General features: G+C 34.9%; 1 protein-coding gene across 1 annotated transcript in view; it reads left to right on the top strand.

Annotated features, from left to right (window-relative positions):
- Nucleotides 1-10964: 10964 nt before the first annotated feature.
- The window catches only part of LOC148949305 (terminal nucleotidyltransferase 5C), an 88282-nt gene continuing 81159 nt past the window's right edge, over nt 10965-18087 (top strand). Inside the window, exon 1 of the mRNA XM_089093328.1 lies at nt 10965-11002. Within this exon, the coding sequence (XP_088949454.1) occupies nt 10982-11002 (21 nt within the window). The 5' untranslated portion in view covers nt 10965-10981. The remainder of the gene's footprint in view (nt 11003-18087) is intronic.

Raw genomic sequence — 18087 nt, forward strand, 5'->3', positions numbered from 1 at the left:
ATGAATATTTCGAAGGATTACGTTGACAACTCTGGTCCAAACACAGGATGTACTTCTAGAGATTCGATGTTACCCATGACAACCAATGTTAACTAATAATATCCTGACTCCGGTAACTTTAGCCAAAACTGGGTTTTCCTGCCATCTATCTTTTGCAAATAATGTACTTTGTAGGCAGCCAACTTTTATTCCCAAGCCTTTTTTTCGCGATACTATGTTGGACATATTTTTGTTGTTGATTTAAAAGGATAATCAGCAAATTTGGAAAGTTTCAAATGCAGATATGTGGAGCTAGAAACCTTCTGGTGTTAAGATTTAAACAGAAATACGTATTTGTGGGAAATAGGGGACTGCATATACTTTTCTGTCTTCAACTGATTTTGCTTGTGCCCTGTCATGGCAAAACAAGAAATGAAAAAACCCACTGGGTTTGAATATTTTTCAACAATATTAAGTAGGTCGGATAATTTGTCTTTGCTGTTGTGCTTCTATTGATTATTTTGAAAATAGTGGGAACCCACAGCTAATTCCCCATTTATTTTCTCTATTAGTTCAAGATAGTGACTATTTGAAATAAACAACTCAGATACAGCAGCCAGAGTTCCCAATTGCCAGCCGCTTTGCCAGACCTCTAACTATTGAAATTTAAGTTTGTTCCTTATATATCAAATAACCAATTGCATACTCTCTTTTATGTTTTCAACTGCACCGGAAAACCGCCAGGTTCAGACTTATACTGCACTACAAAACATTATGTCAGCTGGCAGTAATCACCCAATACTCAGCAGTCAGTTTCGAATTTGTTTCGGGATGATCCCTGGCCTATCCTGAACCCGATTCTGACAGACCAAATAAAAACTAACCGCTGCTATTCATATATCCTGAAAAAGAAAGGCACGATGCAGAAAAGATTCCCAGATATAAGCTTATCTAAAACTTACATTATCAGGTCACATAAAAAATCACGTTGTTTTTTTAATGAACTATTTTTTAACACTGGCACCGAAAAATCCAATGAATAAATACAGACCACTCCCGATCCTTGACTTAATTAAATTAAACTTGTTTAATGTTTTTTGTAATAAAGGATCCAGAATACACAGCCTAACGGAATGTTCGTACAGACAGGTGTGTTGCGAAAAATACAATGGGTGCGTATTCCGCGTTGCATCGCTGTAGTGGTGAAACAGCAGAGTCTGTTCACATCAAAAAATTTATAAAGGCGAAAAAAATAAATTTGAGAAATGCCGGTGATTCCATTCAACCATACACTTGTTACAATTTTGATATTGCAAAGAAGAAGAAAGAGATTTCTTCTTCTTCATTATTTACTAATTTTAAATAACTCAAATATTTAGTTATTATAGTCATTAAAGTTATTAAAGTTATTAAAGTCAAATATAAGTTAAAACTTTTTAACTTATCGAAAAACATCTCAATGTTGAAAGACAAACTAAAAAATAAATAGTAAATTTGGGGAATGTAGAAAGATGATGAGATAGTTAAGTAATAAACATACCATTCGATTCAGAATTCAATCCTCTATCCGAATATAACAATTGCTTCTATTAGAAATTAATTCCAGAAGTTTAGAAAATTCTTGAATTTCCAGATTCTGGGGATGGAAAAACCTAGTTTAAGTTTTGTTTTTCCTTACTCGGTATTCAGGGTCTTGGCCACCCCACCTACAACCGAGCAGCCCACCCTGGAATCTCTTTGCATCCCCAAAAAGTTTGAGTCGTAGAATCTAGGGGATGCGTTTCCAAACCGCATGCGTTGGATTTTTTGAACGCATGAGTCTTGCGGAAAACCGTAAGGATGCGCGGCAAGAGATGCATGTGTTCCTCCACGAAACGCAATCCACAGCAGTTTTCCGCAGATCTGTGCTCTGTGTGAATATAGGGTAATTGTTCATTTATATAAGAGGGCTAGATTTTGCCTGACTCATTGCATATTTCAAAGTTTTTCTGACAGTTTAGTTTTTTAAATTATAAAATCTTTAAAGGATTTTATTGTAAAATAGACAAAAAGTTCTTTGCAGTCCGCTAGTCATAGGCAACTGTGATAGATCATCATGGCCAGTACCAATTGATCATTGAAAATACAACCATTATTTCTAGAGGAAAATATAATAGTTCTGGATTTCAGATGGCAGCAGAGGTGTCTGAATGCTTTTACAGGAACACTCAGGATTACGATTAGCTGATAAAGGTAATCCGCTCCGTTCACATCTTATATTTTATTGGTGACTTTTTTTTTCTAGAGGCTGAGATAGATTAGTGTTACTACTACTATCATTATAGAGCAACTCACTAAACTCAGTCGAGCATCCCGCCAAAAAGGCCCATTGCCTTAACACCAAAGCAAACCTAATTCAGGGGGAGGGGACAAGTATCAATTATCTCAATCTCTACAATAAATTTGCAATCTGTCGGACATCACCTTCCCTAACTATATCTCTAGCTTAACATCCAATTTATGAAGAGCCTTCAGCCGCTATTTTGAGGTAAATGGTCAGTAATTATAAAAATATAACCCTCCTCATCCAGGAATCGGTGTAGCTTTCTGAAATCGTAACTCGAATTATGATAAAATGGCCAGTTTTTCAAACGGGTGTGGACCAACTGATCGAACGGGCTGAGTTTAAGGAGGTTGGGCTATTAATTACAATTCAGTGTTACAAATATCAAATTACAAATATCACACAGGGATTTTTAAGTTAATTCTTCCCGCCTTTACAAGGGGTTGGGGGTGGGGTAGGGATAATCTTGAAGCAAAACTAAAATTTCAAAAAAAAATTGCAGATGGCAATTCAGGCTACTTAAATTCAACGTAATAAGCGAGAGCCAGTCCCCTCTAAATATATAAATACTTTTCATCTATGACTTCTTTGATTGTGCTATCTGTTGCGTAATTAGGGGGTGCCGGGATTTCAAACTACCGTCGGTGGCACTTACTAGGGGGCAGCATGGATAGAAGAGAATAAGAGAACAAAAAAATGGAGTGTAGTTCTAATACATATTATGACCACAGAAAATCAAGCTTTGATTTGTAAAAAAAAAAACAGAAACACAGTTACAAATGTTGCTTTAGAACTTGACCCGGATTCAGAAGTGGAAAATTTTTCTACCAAAGTTGAATGTGCCACTGTGGAATGCTCAAGCTCTTTTGACCAAGCTTTGGGGAAAAAAAAGAGAGAGAAAAAAAAAAAAAGATCAAAACTCTCTTTGAAGCTGTCTACTTGATTGATTTCCGGGTTACCTAAAATTATTTCTTCATTCTCATTCATTTCTAGTCTAAGCGTCTTAGACTTCTAGTCATTAGTCTTCTCGCGTCCTTAACTCTAAAAACCTCCAAAATTCATTGATTTTGCTAATATTTTTATCTAGAACACTCAAATAATCTGTATATTTTAAGTCTGAGGGAGTATTACCTTCCCATCTGATATCATGTTCTCCTATAGACTTTGCCATGTACCTTAGGGAAAGTCCATTAAAATAATACATGTAAACAAAGATAGGAAACAACCGCGCTTAGTTACTGGTTCCACGCCAAACCAACTACTAGCCTCACTTTTTACTCGAACTGCAGCTTTATTATTGTCTCTCATAGTACTTATCACTTTAATGTATTTATCTAGTATGCCATAAAAAGGTAGAACCTTCACTAAAGGTGTTCCATCAGCTGAATCAGATATCTGTTCATAACCTATACAACTGAGCATAGAAGGGGTCTGATGATTCAGGCACTTCTCAATTATTTAATCGAAGAATAAAAGTTTTGTCAATACATGTTCTCTCCTTCCTAAAACAATACTACTCTCAAAACTAGATATGCAGCATTTCTTACTCTGATAAGTGGGGTCATGCTAGGTACTCTACTGTCTACAGAAACCAAGATAATGTCTCTGTAATTACCATACTCAGTCTTATAACCTTTCTTATATAGGTGTTTAACTATGGCTTGTCTAACATCCCTGGATACTTCCGTTTTTACAAAAATCGTTTTCACAATCTTCAGTAATTTATGTGTAAGTTCGATCGACAATGTGGGAGGATGTCATAAAGAAAGATTTATGGTAAATGAGAACATCGTGGGAGGGTGTAAAAAGGGAGTCTTTGAATAAATTGGGATGGAGGAGGAGCGTGCATAGCTGTGTTGGCCTCAGACGGCTTGGTGCTGCGGTGAGTTGTTAGTAGTAGTAGTAGTATCTAGCATTTCAAGTCAAATTGCACATATGGAAACACAAACTGCGCAACGATGTATAGAAAGTATCAAACTCATGAATTTAGAACCAACAAAGGTTTTATTTTTGACTCAATGAAAATAAAAAAAAATTCGTTGTTACCTTGGATGTCAGCAGTGGCTTTAGACCTCATTATCTGGGGGAAGGGGGCAAAGTATACCACAGAAGTTAAAAATAAAAATAAAAGGAATTTAATGTCAGATGTTAGAAAAACTGGGAGGGGTAGCTGCCTTTCTACCCAAGTCTAGAACCGCCACTGGTGAATGTGATTGAATTATTTAGCAATCTTATTATAACAAATACCGTGTCTGATCGTAAAATGGTCCAGAACTTAACACTGTACTTGGCCTTGGTACAGTACTAAAAGGATTGAAAAATAATACGGCCCAAGGTGCTGATAGTGTGGTAAATTAGTTTTTAAGCATAGAGGCTGTGAAATTAGAGTGTTGTGAAATTACTGAATATTACGAACAGGATTTTAAAAAAAAGCAAGTACCTAGCGATTTTAGAACAAAATTGATGGAACCCATCTATAAGAAAGTTGATAAGAGTGGGTGTGACAATTACAGAAGCATTAGCTTGGTTTCTATAGGAAGAAAATTATTTAGTATGAAGATACATTTTAGACTTAGAGATTCTGTAGGTAAGGTTTCAAGCGAACAGTCTGGTTTTAGAAAGGGGAGAGGATTTGTCGACGAAATTTTTACTCTTTGATTAATAATTGAGTGTGCCTGAGTCACCAGACCTCTTTAGTCCTTAGCTTTATATATTACGAGCAAGCACTTGATTCAGCCAATAAAACATCTTTAGCGAAAGTCCTATTTTTGTATAGTATACGAAATAAATAAATAAGAGTTATTGGTGCTATGTACTATATTAACATTGTTGCGGTATATGTAAGAAATGAGTTTTAGCGGCTGGTTTCTTATTCGATCAGGAGTTCATCAGAGTTGCGTTCTATCCTGATATATATATATATATATATATATATATATATATATATATATATATATATATATATATATATATATATATATATATATATATATATATATATATATATATATATATATATATATATATATATATATATATATATAAATATATATATATATATATATATATATATATATATATATATATATATATATATATATATATATATATATATATATATATATATATATATATATATATATATATATATATATATATATATATATATATATATATATATATACGTTATTTTGTATGGACTTTTTCCCAAGGAACACGGCAAAAATAATGGAAGAGCAAGGAATCAAATGGGAAAGTAAAACTCTTTTAGACTCCGATTATTCTGATGAATTGAGCGTCCTTGACGAAAATTTTAGCAGAATGTCTAATTTTTTTGAGGTTTTGAGGGTTCGGGACGTAAGAATAGAGGTCAAAGACCTCCCGTCTAATTGCGTAAAAATGTTTCCAACATTTATTTTGTTTTTTAACCGGAAATATTTTCGGTGGGGGAGCGGTTATTTTATACGGGGAGATTTTCACATTGGGAGGGTAGTTTCTGGATGGTGAACTTTCCAGAGGAAATTTTACACAGGGGGAAATTTTACCAAAATTAATATGCAAATTCCGTTTTAATTTTTCATGTACGCAGAGTTAAATTCAAACCTGCATTAGTTGAAAAACGTTCAGAAATTAAATAAAAAACAAGTTTTCTTATTAAAAGTAAGGAGCGACATTAAAACTTATAACGAACAGACATTATTCCATATATGAAAGGGGCTGTACCCTCCTTAACGTAATATATCAGATCACTTTTAATTAAACCTATGCTTAATGTGATGAGTAAGTATTCTCCTAAATCTCTATTTAAAGAAGCATAATCATTTAACTTAAGTTTAATTTATGTTGTCTCTTATACGTAATAAAATGTTTGAAACAATTTTTTATCATTTGAAAATAAAGCACAACTTGAATGAACATACTTTGCATGTTTCGCAATTGATGAGTGAGGCTTAAACTCGTCAAGTGTAAGATGGAATTGAAACGGACCACGTTTTTATTTTTTAATTATATTACAATTTTTAGATGAACTAGAATTTAACATTTAATAGATGACGTTACGAAAACACACCCCCTTTCAATAAAAATACCACGAAAAGATGTTTATAAAACCGCTCTGTGCTTCTCTTATAACTTTGTCTGCAGCATCTCTCAGTCTAAAAAGTTTCATATTACTAAGTAATTTGCTACTTACAGAGGACAGGCTAATGCCTCGATAATTACGACACTCATTCATATCACCTTTCTTATACAGTGGTTTAATTAAGGTTTTTCTAAAATCGCTAGGTACTTTTTTCTTTCAAAAAAATCCAATTCATAATCAACAGTAACTTATTTCTAATCTTAGAGCCACCATATTTAAGAAACTCACTAACCACAATATCAGTACCTGGCATGGGCGTAGACAGCATCCTGTGTAGAGGGGGGGCAGCCGCTTCTGAAATGGAGGGGGAGGGGTCTTACTAATACTTCCCGAGGTCCTTTGAATATAGGTCTTTAGAAACTAGTCATTCTATATTTCGCTAAAACTTGGCCTGTAACATTTTCCATGTTCTACTTTTCCTGCAATAGTATAATATAAGATACCCACCATCCTACTTCCAATTTCCAGAAAACATAAACACCACAAAAGTGATTTGACACAAATCACATTATGGTTAGATAACAGCTTCTTCTAAGAAATCAACTCAAAAGTTTACAGTTGGGCAAAATTAAATATTAAAATTGGTATAGGGGAGACCGGCTCACGTTTAGCAAAAGCAAACAGTTTCAATATAAAAACCTATGGGGCTTCTGGTGGATTATAAAAGCTCTGACAGATGGCAGTGTATGTTTTTAAAATGTCTGACCTTAATTATTACTTTCACCAAAAAATATCAGATTGGATCAGGTTTTATGGTGATTAACTCTGGAATTTTGTTCAATTTTGTCTGAAAGCCTACGCCTAATTACGAATACTAGAAAACTCGCGTTGTTATCTCACATTATATTCTCTTATTAATTGCCAGTTTTTGGCACATTCCGAGACGTGTCATGTTCACGAATTTACTGTTACCATTTTTTTATCCTGCGGGATAACGAAATTCCATGTTTATTCACAGTACCCAGGATCAATTCAGCTTGCCTTACCAGCTTGTCCAAAGCTGGGTTATGCTTGTAAAAGCTGTGTAAACAGCATATTTAAAGGTTGAAGGCAAGCTTAAAACCCAAAACTGTGTTAATTCTGGCGTTGTTTAATCCTGTCAGAACAGTAGGTGAACTGAAGTTCTATTTTTTCCTGTTAAATTTCATTCAAGATAAAATGATTAAAAGTAAAACAGAAGAAAAAAGAAAGAAAGGTGGCTGTCATCCAGAAGAAAATAAAATAGCAGTTTTTTCTGTCTTATTCTACAAGAAGTCGGTTGGATTCTCTGGAAGTATCGTGGGTGTCCCGAGAGGAACGCTGCAAGACTACATAAAAAAAAGCTGAGAAGCTGAATATCCCTCTAAAAAGTCTGGACCTGAGTTTCTTTACACCCTGTTACATCACATGATAATTATTTACACAGGAACAAGAAAAAAGACTAAAAACTTACTTGAAAACGGTAGCTGATATGATTTCGACTGTATTCCCCTAGAAGCGCGTAAATTTGTATACACTTATGCTATTATTAAGAGCATAAAAGTACCAGATAACGGAACTGCAAAGGCAGCGGACACAGTGGAGGAATTACAGGTAAAGATTGGTACCGTGGTTTTATGGATTGCCTTAAAACTCTATCAGTAAGAACGCCAAAAAGTACAAGCCTATGACGGACAACTGCTTTCAACTGTCAGTGTAGGAGCTTTCTTTAGCAACCTGGAGCGAGGCCTATATAAAAAAATTTTCAGACCACAAGACATTTGAAATTTTCACGAATCAGGTCTGAATAAATCCACAAGCCTGGTAAAATCATTGCACAGCAAGGCCAGAAGTAAGTAGGGAAGGTCAAGTCAGCAGAAACAGGTCAGTTGACCACGATTTGTGCTGGTGTTAATGTGTTGGGAACACAGTCTCTCCACTACTTATTTCCCCCACAAAAATAGTGTCTGGAAATTTTACTCAGGGGAGCTTTACCAGAAACCATCACAATCAGCTCAGAAAATACTTCTGTCTGGATGACTGCCTCTCATTCTTTGCTTTACTTGCAGCATTTTATCAATCAAGTCAAACCCAAAAAATCAACAGGAAAAAAATATGAAAGAGTCAGAAGTGCTCACTGACACCCCCATGAAAGAATGCATTATTGCTAGGATAAAAGCTGTATCTGCCAAAAAGCCCTAGTCCTGGGACGGAAGAAAGTCAGACAAGTGAAAAGACTAAAAAGCAAAAGGTGTGTCTCGCAACAAGAGTTACAGCTAGAGTGACGATTCTGACGTAGATGATCCTATATACAACAACTATTCAGACCCCAGCATAGACATTGAAGACAAGCCCCCTACCAGCAAATTTTAATTTGACACTGAGAAAGTCAAGGCTGGTGATAACACTCTGATGAGTTGAAGAGCAAGAAAGGGAATTCTGTTCACAATATTATCTTTATCAAAAAGTAGCAACTGAAGAACTTCAGGTCCACTTTTGGAAAGAGACTGGAGCAAGAGACTTTGCACCAACTGACGAGATGGATAGTGTCTTAAAGACAGAAGTTGAAATAAAACTGCCACCACTGAAAGGTAGAACACCAAGATTAGCGGAGCGGCTTACTTTCGGTGTTGATCAGTCAATGTATAATTTGAAATTAATACTCTTTAGTTTTTTTAAACCTTAATGAAATTTGTTTTGTAGTTTTTAATGCTGACCATATTATTTCTTAATTTTATAGCTGAAAAACAAGCTTTAATTTTCCCCTGATCACTTTTCTTTTTCTTTTGTCCGGTGGCCAAAAATAAGGCAGAGACGGCTAAACCAGTGCCGGGTTAGCCCAGGCTTGGCACTCTTGACCACTTGGATAGAGAGGCATCCATGTGGAAAAATGGTGGGGTATTTCTAATTGTCTTTTTCAATGATGGTATTGAATGAGTTACTTTTGCTTTGGCATGCTCAGCAAATTTATATCGCTTGAATCACTTCATGGAGAATTAAACAAGTCAAAATCAGCCGATCGTGGGTCAGTCTCCTATCTATATGTCGGACCGAAAGTCAATATTGAAGATCGAACGTAAATGTTGATATCGCAAACGATATTTGGAAATTTCTGTTTATTTCCAGCTTTTTTAACCATCTACCAGGTAAAATCCAACAAAAAATTCCAACATACAAAAATTTCTCGCTAATATCTATCGTAAATTTCAAGTTCTAGGGGGGCAGCTGCCCTCCCCTGCCCCCCCCCTTCCATACGCCCATGGTACCTGGGGCCTTATTATGTTTATCCTTTTAATACTGTCGCTAATTCTTCCTCACAAAACAGATCTTCTTTCACATCCAAGTTATTACAAACTTTTTCATTTTCCTCTATAGATCTCTTTAACTCTTTCCTTATCACTTTTTGTGGCCCCGTTCCTATCTTTAACTGGGACAGGCAGGGGAGTTGTTTGGGGGGAGCAAGGGTGTAGTTGCCCCCCCCCCAATTATTTGAAAAAAATATTATACAGCCCATGCCCCTTGACTATCCAGATATGAACCCCTCTTCCCCCCCCCCCCCAATAAAAATGCTGGAGATTCGCCCCTGGGGGCAAGTCCAGATTGACTACTGTACTCCTTCTCAATTTATTAACATGCCAGTGCAATATGCTGAATAAGGAACAAGATTTTAAAATATCACATTCATAAAATCACTATTTTGCGTGAACTGCAAGCCAGTAATAATCAAGGTGAATTATAAAAAACTTCCTCGAAATATGCTTGTTTATTAAACTAAAAGCATTTTCACTAATATTCCTAGCTTTTCATATAGTTAGCTTTCTGATAATTATCTTTCCTAAATTTTAGCTTTAGATTAACCCTAGACACTACTAGATGGTAATCTTTACTTTTAACATCAATAACAGCACTCCTATATTCCCTGGTATCTTGAATTAATCCTGCCAGTCTACGCTTTAATAATAACATAATCAATGAGGTTTGTTGAATACAATGTTAACTTATGAACCATTTTATGATCAAATACTGTATTGGCTATAAAAAGATTGTTATATAATTCAATCACATCCACCAGTGGGTGTTCTAGACCTGATCAGGGGACAGGGGAAGCAACTGATCCCCAGTTCTTCTGACATTAAATTCCTTTTATTTTATATTTTTACTCTCCTGTGGTATACTTTTCTCCCCCGGGTCCAGCCCTTAGAACATGAGGCCTAAAACCGCTACCGACATCCACGAGAACAGTGCATTTTCTTTTATTTTCATTAGTTCAAAAGCAAAACCTAGTTTTTATATTCATAAAATCACTATTTCGAGTTAACTGCAAGCCAGTAACAATCAGGGTGAATGACAAAATTTTCTAGGAATATGAATTTATAACATCTCAATTTTGTGACAATCATATTTATTCATGGGTTGTATTTTCAAATGCTATGTGTAGCTCTTTTTCGTCGTGTTTTTTCTTTAAGTGAATCTCGCCACCTGTAAATATCTATTAAAATGCAACTGATTCTTTCCATTCAGTTCAGCTTCACTATCAGCAATAGCTGTCAAAAATATTTTGAATTCATTTAAGACTGAAAATGAGTTTCAGCATAATGCAGGTTTGTCTATTTTGGTTTTGGCTGTGTATTCAGGCTTTCTGTATAAAAGTAGGGTAATTGGTAAAATTCTACATTAGCTATCTTGGAAAAAGGTTAGGAAAATGGGTAAAGTTCTACGAAATCATATTATTGAGTTACGACTAAAGTGAATACACCATTCGATGCCTTATTTTATGCTGATTACGAATATAATAAGGATTTCTATCGGAAATGAATTTCAGCCCCCCCCCCCTAGGCCTATATAGCCTATACCTAACCCGTAATGGGAATTTATAGGGGGGGGGGGGGCTGAAAATAAATTAAAAAAGAAAATATCATTATGTTAGAAATAAGCATAAAAAAGGCATAGGTAAAATTATAATTTAGTTAATTTTGGCTATCTTGGAAAGGGGTTGGGTTAGGAAAATGAAACTTTCAGGGATGGATGTACATGCTAAGGTTTGTCCCGGGAAGGTACTTTGAAGTACCTACCTCCACTCATCCCCCCTCTATATAATGGTAAATTACTGCACATTACTAGTTGTTTTTAACTCATATTTCATCCTATATTACTATCATAAATATAAATCACTGCATACCTTACACAACTTCTGCTTTTAACCTTGTTCATTAAAATATATTCCAAAATCCTATTTAAATCCTAAGCCATTTAATTTTCAACCCATGCTGACTTTCTTTATGGTATATCAAACCAGGTTTGTTGTGATGTCACACTTTCCTTATCAGAAACCCTTACCCTTAAGGGTAGCAGGCACATGCCAAACAACTCTGTTGATAAGACCATTTAAACTGTATTAATTAGGGAAAGGATTTGAAAACATCAGAATCGACTTCAGAGGACACGTTATATCACGGGAAGATGTTTTTGAAATCCCCTTTCCCCCCAAACTCGAAATTTTCCAAAATTCTACTTAAGAATCTTTTAAAATATTTCTAAAGCACTAATAGATAGAGTGCTAAAACATCAGAATCGACTTCAGAGTACACATTATATCATGGGAAAAGGTTTTTAAAATCCTCCTTCCCCCCAAACTCTAAATTTTATAAAATTATACTTTAGAATCTGTTTAAATATTTATAAAGCACTAATAGATAGAGCGCTAAAAACATCAGAATCAACTTCAGAGGACACGTTATATCACGGGAAGAGGTTTTTAAAAAATCCCCCTTCCCCCCAACTCAAAATTTTCCAAAATTCTACTTTAGAAGCTTTTTAAATATTTCTAAAGCATTAATAGATAGAGTGCTAAAAACATCAGAATCAACTTCAGAGGACACATTATATTACGGGAAGAGGTTTTTGAAATCCCCCTTCCCCCCAAACTCAAAATTTTACAAATTTTTAATTTAGAAGCTTTTTTAAATATTTCTAAAGCGCTAAGACATAGAGCGTTAAAAACCTCACAATCATTTTGAGAGGACAAATTATATGAGGTGAAGATGTTTTTAAAATCCCCTTTCCCCCCAAACTCAAAATTTTCCAAAATTATACTTTAGAAGCTTTTAAAATATTTCTAAAGCACTAATAGATAGAGTGCTAAAAACATCAGAATCGACTTTGGAATCGACTTCGGAAATTTTGGAAAATTTTGAGTTTGGGGGAAAGGGGGGTTTTAAAAACCTCTTCCTGTGATATAACGTGTCCTCTGAAGTCGATTCTAATGTTTTTAGGACTCTATCTATTAGTGCCATAGAAATATTTGAAAAGTTTTTAAAGTAGAATTTTGGAAAATTTTTAGTTTGGGGGGAAGGGGGATTTCAAAAACATCTTCCCATGACACAAATTGCCCTCTAAAGTCGATTCTGCTGTTTGTAGCGTTCTATGTCTTAGCACTTTAGAAATATTTAAAAAAGCTTCTGAAGTAGAATTTTGGAAAATTTTGAGTTTGGGGGGAAGGGGGATTTTAAAAACCTCTTCCCGTGATATAACGTGTCCTCTGAAGTCGATTCTGATGTTTTTAGCACTATCTATAAGTGCTTTAGAAATATTTAAAAAGCTTTTAAAAATAAAATTTTGGAAAATTTTGAGTTAGGGGGAAAGGGGGATTTTAAAACCCTCTTCCCGTGATATAACGTGTCCTCTGAAGTCGATTCTGAAACTTGTAGTGCTCTATCTATTAGTGCTTTAGAAATATTTAAAAAAGTTTTTAAAGTAAAATTTTGGAAATTTTTGAGTTTGGGAGGAAGGGGGATTTTAAAAACCTCTTCCCGTGATATAACGTGTCTTCTGAAGTTGATTCTGATGTTTTTAGCACTCTATCTATTAATGCTTTTGAAATATTTAAAAAGCTTCTAAAGTACAATTTTGGAAAATCTTGAGTTTGGGGGGAAGGGGGATTTTTTAAAAACCTCTTCCCGTGATATAACGTGTCCTCTGAAGTTGATTCTGATGTTTTTAGCACTCTATCTATTAGTGCTTTAGAAATATTTAAAAAGCTTCTAAAGTAGAATTTTGGAAAATTGGTGAGTTTGGGTGGAAGGAGGATTTTAAAAACTCTTCCCGTGATATAACGTGTCCTCTGAAGTCGATTCTGATGTTTTTAGCACTCTATCTATTAGTGCTTTAGAAATATTTGAAAAGCTTCTAAAGTAGAATTTTGGAAAATTTTGAGTTTGGGGGGAAGGGGGATTTCAAAAACATCTTCCCGTGATATAACGTGTCCTCTGAAGTCCATTCTGATGTTTTCAAATCCATTCCCTAATTAATACAGTTTAAATGGTCTTATCAACAGAGTTGTTTGGCATGTGCCTGCTACCCTTAAGGGTAAGGGTTTCTGATAAGGCAAGTGTGACATCACAACAAACCTGGTTTCATATACCATAGAGAAACTCAGCATAGGTTGAAAATTAAATGGCTTAGGATTTAAATAGGATTTTGGAATATATTTTAATGAACAAGGTTAAAAGCAGAAGTTGTGTAAGGTAAGCAGTGATTTATATTTATGATAGTAATATAGGATGAAATATGAGTTAAAACCAACTAGTAATGTGAATTAATTTAACTTGTTATAGAGGGGGGGGGAGGCGGGGAGGGAGGGACTTCAAAGGACCGTCCCGGGATATACCTTTGAATGTACATCCATTCCCGAAAGTTTCATTTTCCTAACCCAACCCCTTTCCAAGATAGCCAAAAGTAACTAAAGTAGAATTTTACCAAAGGCATCAAATGGTGTAGGATATTCACTTTAGTCCTAACTCAATAATATGGTTTCATAGAACTTTACCGGAAAATGAAACTTTCAGGGATGGGTCTACAGGTTAAAGTAGCCTAGGCCTATGTCCCGGGAAGGTATTCTTAAGAAATAAATTTTATTTCTGGTGTAAATGGGAGGTCAGTTTAAACTTTACCCCCATCCCCTAATGTGCAAATATAGGCTATACCTTGAATTGGTATATAGGTGTGGGGGTAAAAATGCATTTCTGACAAAAATGATCATTGTATTTGGAAAGAGCATAAAAAAAGGCATCAAGTGGTATATTCACTTTATTTGTAAATCAATAATATGATTTGGTAAAAATTTACCCATACTTTAGCCCAGTGCTTCCATTTCTACTATATTTTAGAGTAGACTAATTTATTTTGAATGTTTCTCCTCTAATATTTTTTTACCTACTTTAGTACTTTATTTCCACTTTAAATTTGGATTTCCACTTTTTTCCTTGCCGAGCCTATGGATTTTTGTTATGGAAATAGGAATTTTGGATACAACAGTGGGATTTCAGCACAAGCGATTGACAAATGTTCTAGTTTTTGTTGGAATTCGATAGACCTGCAAAATTTGAAACAAAATAACCAATGGGGAAGGACTGAAGGTTTGATTTTTGGAATCAGGTGGCACCCATCAAGACGCCAAGTGGAGGGCTAAAATTCACTAGCATTCTTCATGTCATTTGGTTTATTTTTGGACTTCTCTGCTCAAATGTTGTCACAGAAAGACTTTTCAGCATTCTGAAAACAGTAAAAAATGAAAAGAGGAATGGGCTCAAAAATGTAACTTTGGCTGCAATGATTTCTGTCAAGTATGGGATGAAGCTTAGCCCCCCTAGATTCATCAAGAGTTTAAAGAAAAAAAATGAAATCTGATGTGACTGCGTCTGAATGTGTTGCTTTTTTAGGCATTGGTAAAGACTATGGGGATGGCAACAACAATGTTAACTTGGGGTATTATTCTTAGTATTTGGTGTTTTTTCTTAAATCTTATTATTTGGTAATTCTCATTAAATTTTTCTGAATACAAATTAAAGTGCATCTACATTTGGCATTTTCTGGAAAACTGGGATCCAGGTAGCAGTCTACACTAGTTAAAATTGAATAATTCAAAAGATCAAAATGCAGGCGCTGTCCTTAAGTCAAGCTTTATGTGATTCATTTTTGCTACTATATTCTGCTTCAAATTATCAACCCAATACAAAAAAAAAGTCAAAATAAAAATAATGCAGGAAAAAGTGACTGGCTGGATATCATTCATGCTAATCCTTTGTATCAGTTCAAATAAAAACGAGGGTATTGCAAAAGTAAAAAATAATGGCAAAAAAAGAAACAAATAAATAAAATACATTCATATGGTCCAGAATCTGAGATCTGGACCTGGAATCTATAAATCAAAACCAAACTTAAACTTAATTAGTCAATAAATACAAAGCATTGTTTTAAACATCAAAAGAAGATATTTTGGTACACTTAAAAGGTCTTGAGTTGCAAAATAAGTTGTCCTGAACAAATGCTATTAAAAGTCAGCCTAATAGGTCTTTTTTACATGTAACTTGGAAAGAAGTAAGAAAATAGGGAAACTTTGAGGGATTTTGATATTGAAAATAGGGATTTTCCACCAGCCTTTAAGGGATTGAAAAAATTTAAAGTAGAAACACAGGTAATATAGCATAAGAATCAATTTTGTTAACATTCCCATTCAAATAGTAAACACAATAACATACTTCTGGATTGTGTCCTACTTTAATTCTACTCTTTTTTTTTGCACTTATATACTTTATTCCCACATTAGTGGAATGGAAGCACTGCTTTAGCCTGTAAACTTATCTCTGAAAGTTTCATTTTCCTAAACTAACCCCTTTCCAAGATAGCCAAAAGTAGCTAAAGTAGAATTTTACCAGCTAATTGGTAGGCTAAATTTTTGCTTTTTTGTTTATTTGCTAGCTAAAAGGTGAACATAAGCCTACCCTTAAATGCTCTTGCTGAATGTAAGCAAGGATGGCCTACTAACCTAGGCTGAACTAAAAGATATCCCCACAGATGTGTCTCATGCCTCCCTTCAATGAGGTTGGGTATAACCCTAATTGTATGACCCTTTTATTTTTTGGATACCATACCACCTTTTGAATTACTGTAGCCAAGATAAGTGTCACTTTATTTTTCTGTAATGTAGATGGCGTTTTTGCTCAGATGTTTACTATCTCTTTCTGTGGGGTTTTGGTGCCCCCACCCCTCCCATATTAGCCCTAAATAGTTTCAGACGTTCATTAGAAGTGAAATTGGAAGTTCTACTTACCTGTTTAAGTCAGAGATAATGCTATAGGCCTGTAATAAAGAGCCATAATGGTTAAAACAGTTAAAATGTATTGTTATCTATTTGGTTTTCCCAGAGACACTTCATATGGAAGGGATCGTCGTATAAACGTCAGAGGGGGCTCATTCGATTGCAAATTAAACGTTCTAGTGCTGCATTTTAAGAGTCAAAAGTGGCTGGAGGGCAACAAGCCATTTCCCACACCATTTCTTTCCCCTAAATGTATTCTGTCAAAATTTTGAGTCTACCATTTTGTTAAAAATAGTTTGAAGTTCAAATAAGCATGCCTCTGGGCTTGACAACCCCCTTTCTAACCTCCAGGGCCTGGGCTGTAAGCTATGCATGTTGTCTATTATTAAAATATAAGGTTTTTTTTAGGGGAAGGGTGGTCCAAAATTGAGTCCTAGCCCTTCTTTAAATTGAAAGTGACCAGAAAACCAGACAGCCCCCCCCCGAAATTGATCTTCAATCCCTCTTGATTTCTGGGAATATTCTGGTCTGTGCTCTTATTGTGTAAGTAAAGGGTAGCATTAAACCCCAAAATTAGAAGATTTCATTCCATATAGGAGGGGGCTGCCCCTTCCTCAACCCCAATCTCCCCCTTGTGGTCTTAGAAACTTTGGAGGATGCTCATTCGATCGGAAATTGAGAGTTGTAGTCCTTTTGCATAAATTGAAAGTGATTTGAGGCCAAGCAGCGCCTGTCCTAAAACTGTTTTTGATATCTGGTTCTTTTGTTACCCCTTCAGACATCTGATTGACATTTTGAGGTAACTATTTTGTACTTTCTCTGGCAGCTCAATTTTGCTTGTAAGGTAATTTTGTGCAGGGGGGGGGGGGTGCCGGCGCCCCTTTTTGTGTTCCATTTTGCTCCAACGCATCAGATTTTATCTTAGATCCTTGATCCTCTAGAAAGCTTGACAGTGTTTCCTAATTTTTCAAAAAAAAAAACTGTTAATCACTAGTTATTACTATTCCCATGACAATAATGTAATCTACCATCACCTTAAAAGACATAAACTTATGTCTTTTAAGACATATGTTTTGCTCTCAAAAATTTGTTCTTATTAAATTTTTGAATTATATCCTGTTATCAAGTTTGTTTGCCTGAGATTTTGATAATATGTAATTTTGTAAATTAACAATATTGTCATCTAGTTTGCAGTTTTCCGAAATAGATGTCATCAGTGAATTGTTTTGTTTTTTTTTTCACAAAAAAAGCTCAAATTCCAATTTTCAGAATCTACTGAGAAATAAAGCAATTTTTGTGCAATTTTAATTTCAATCCAGGTGAATTTTCACCCTAAGCTTGGCTATCACCAAATCTGATGAAAATTTATGTGTAATTCATGCAGTATTTTTGCTTTTGATTTTCAGTTTCATTGTCACATGCTTTGTCAGAGTTAACCTCCTCCCCTATTTTGATGGATAACAAATTTTAAGCAGCAATTTTGCTCTTAAATAATTAAAAAGTCTGAACTTTCTATGCCTCCAATCATAAGGATTAAACAGGTTACTCCATTCATGACACAGGTGTACCTTGCGATTGCTTAGGGCAAGG

Source organism: Artemia sp. Qi Xiang Cuo, chromosome 8, assembly GCF_049724085.1.
Source record: "Artemia sp. Qi Xiang Cuo chromosome 8, ASM4972408v1, whole genome shotgun sequence".
Lineage (NCBI taxonomy): Eukaryota > Metazoa > Arthropoda > Branchiopoda > Anostraca > Artemiidae > Artemia > Artemia sp. Qi Xiang Cuo.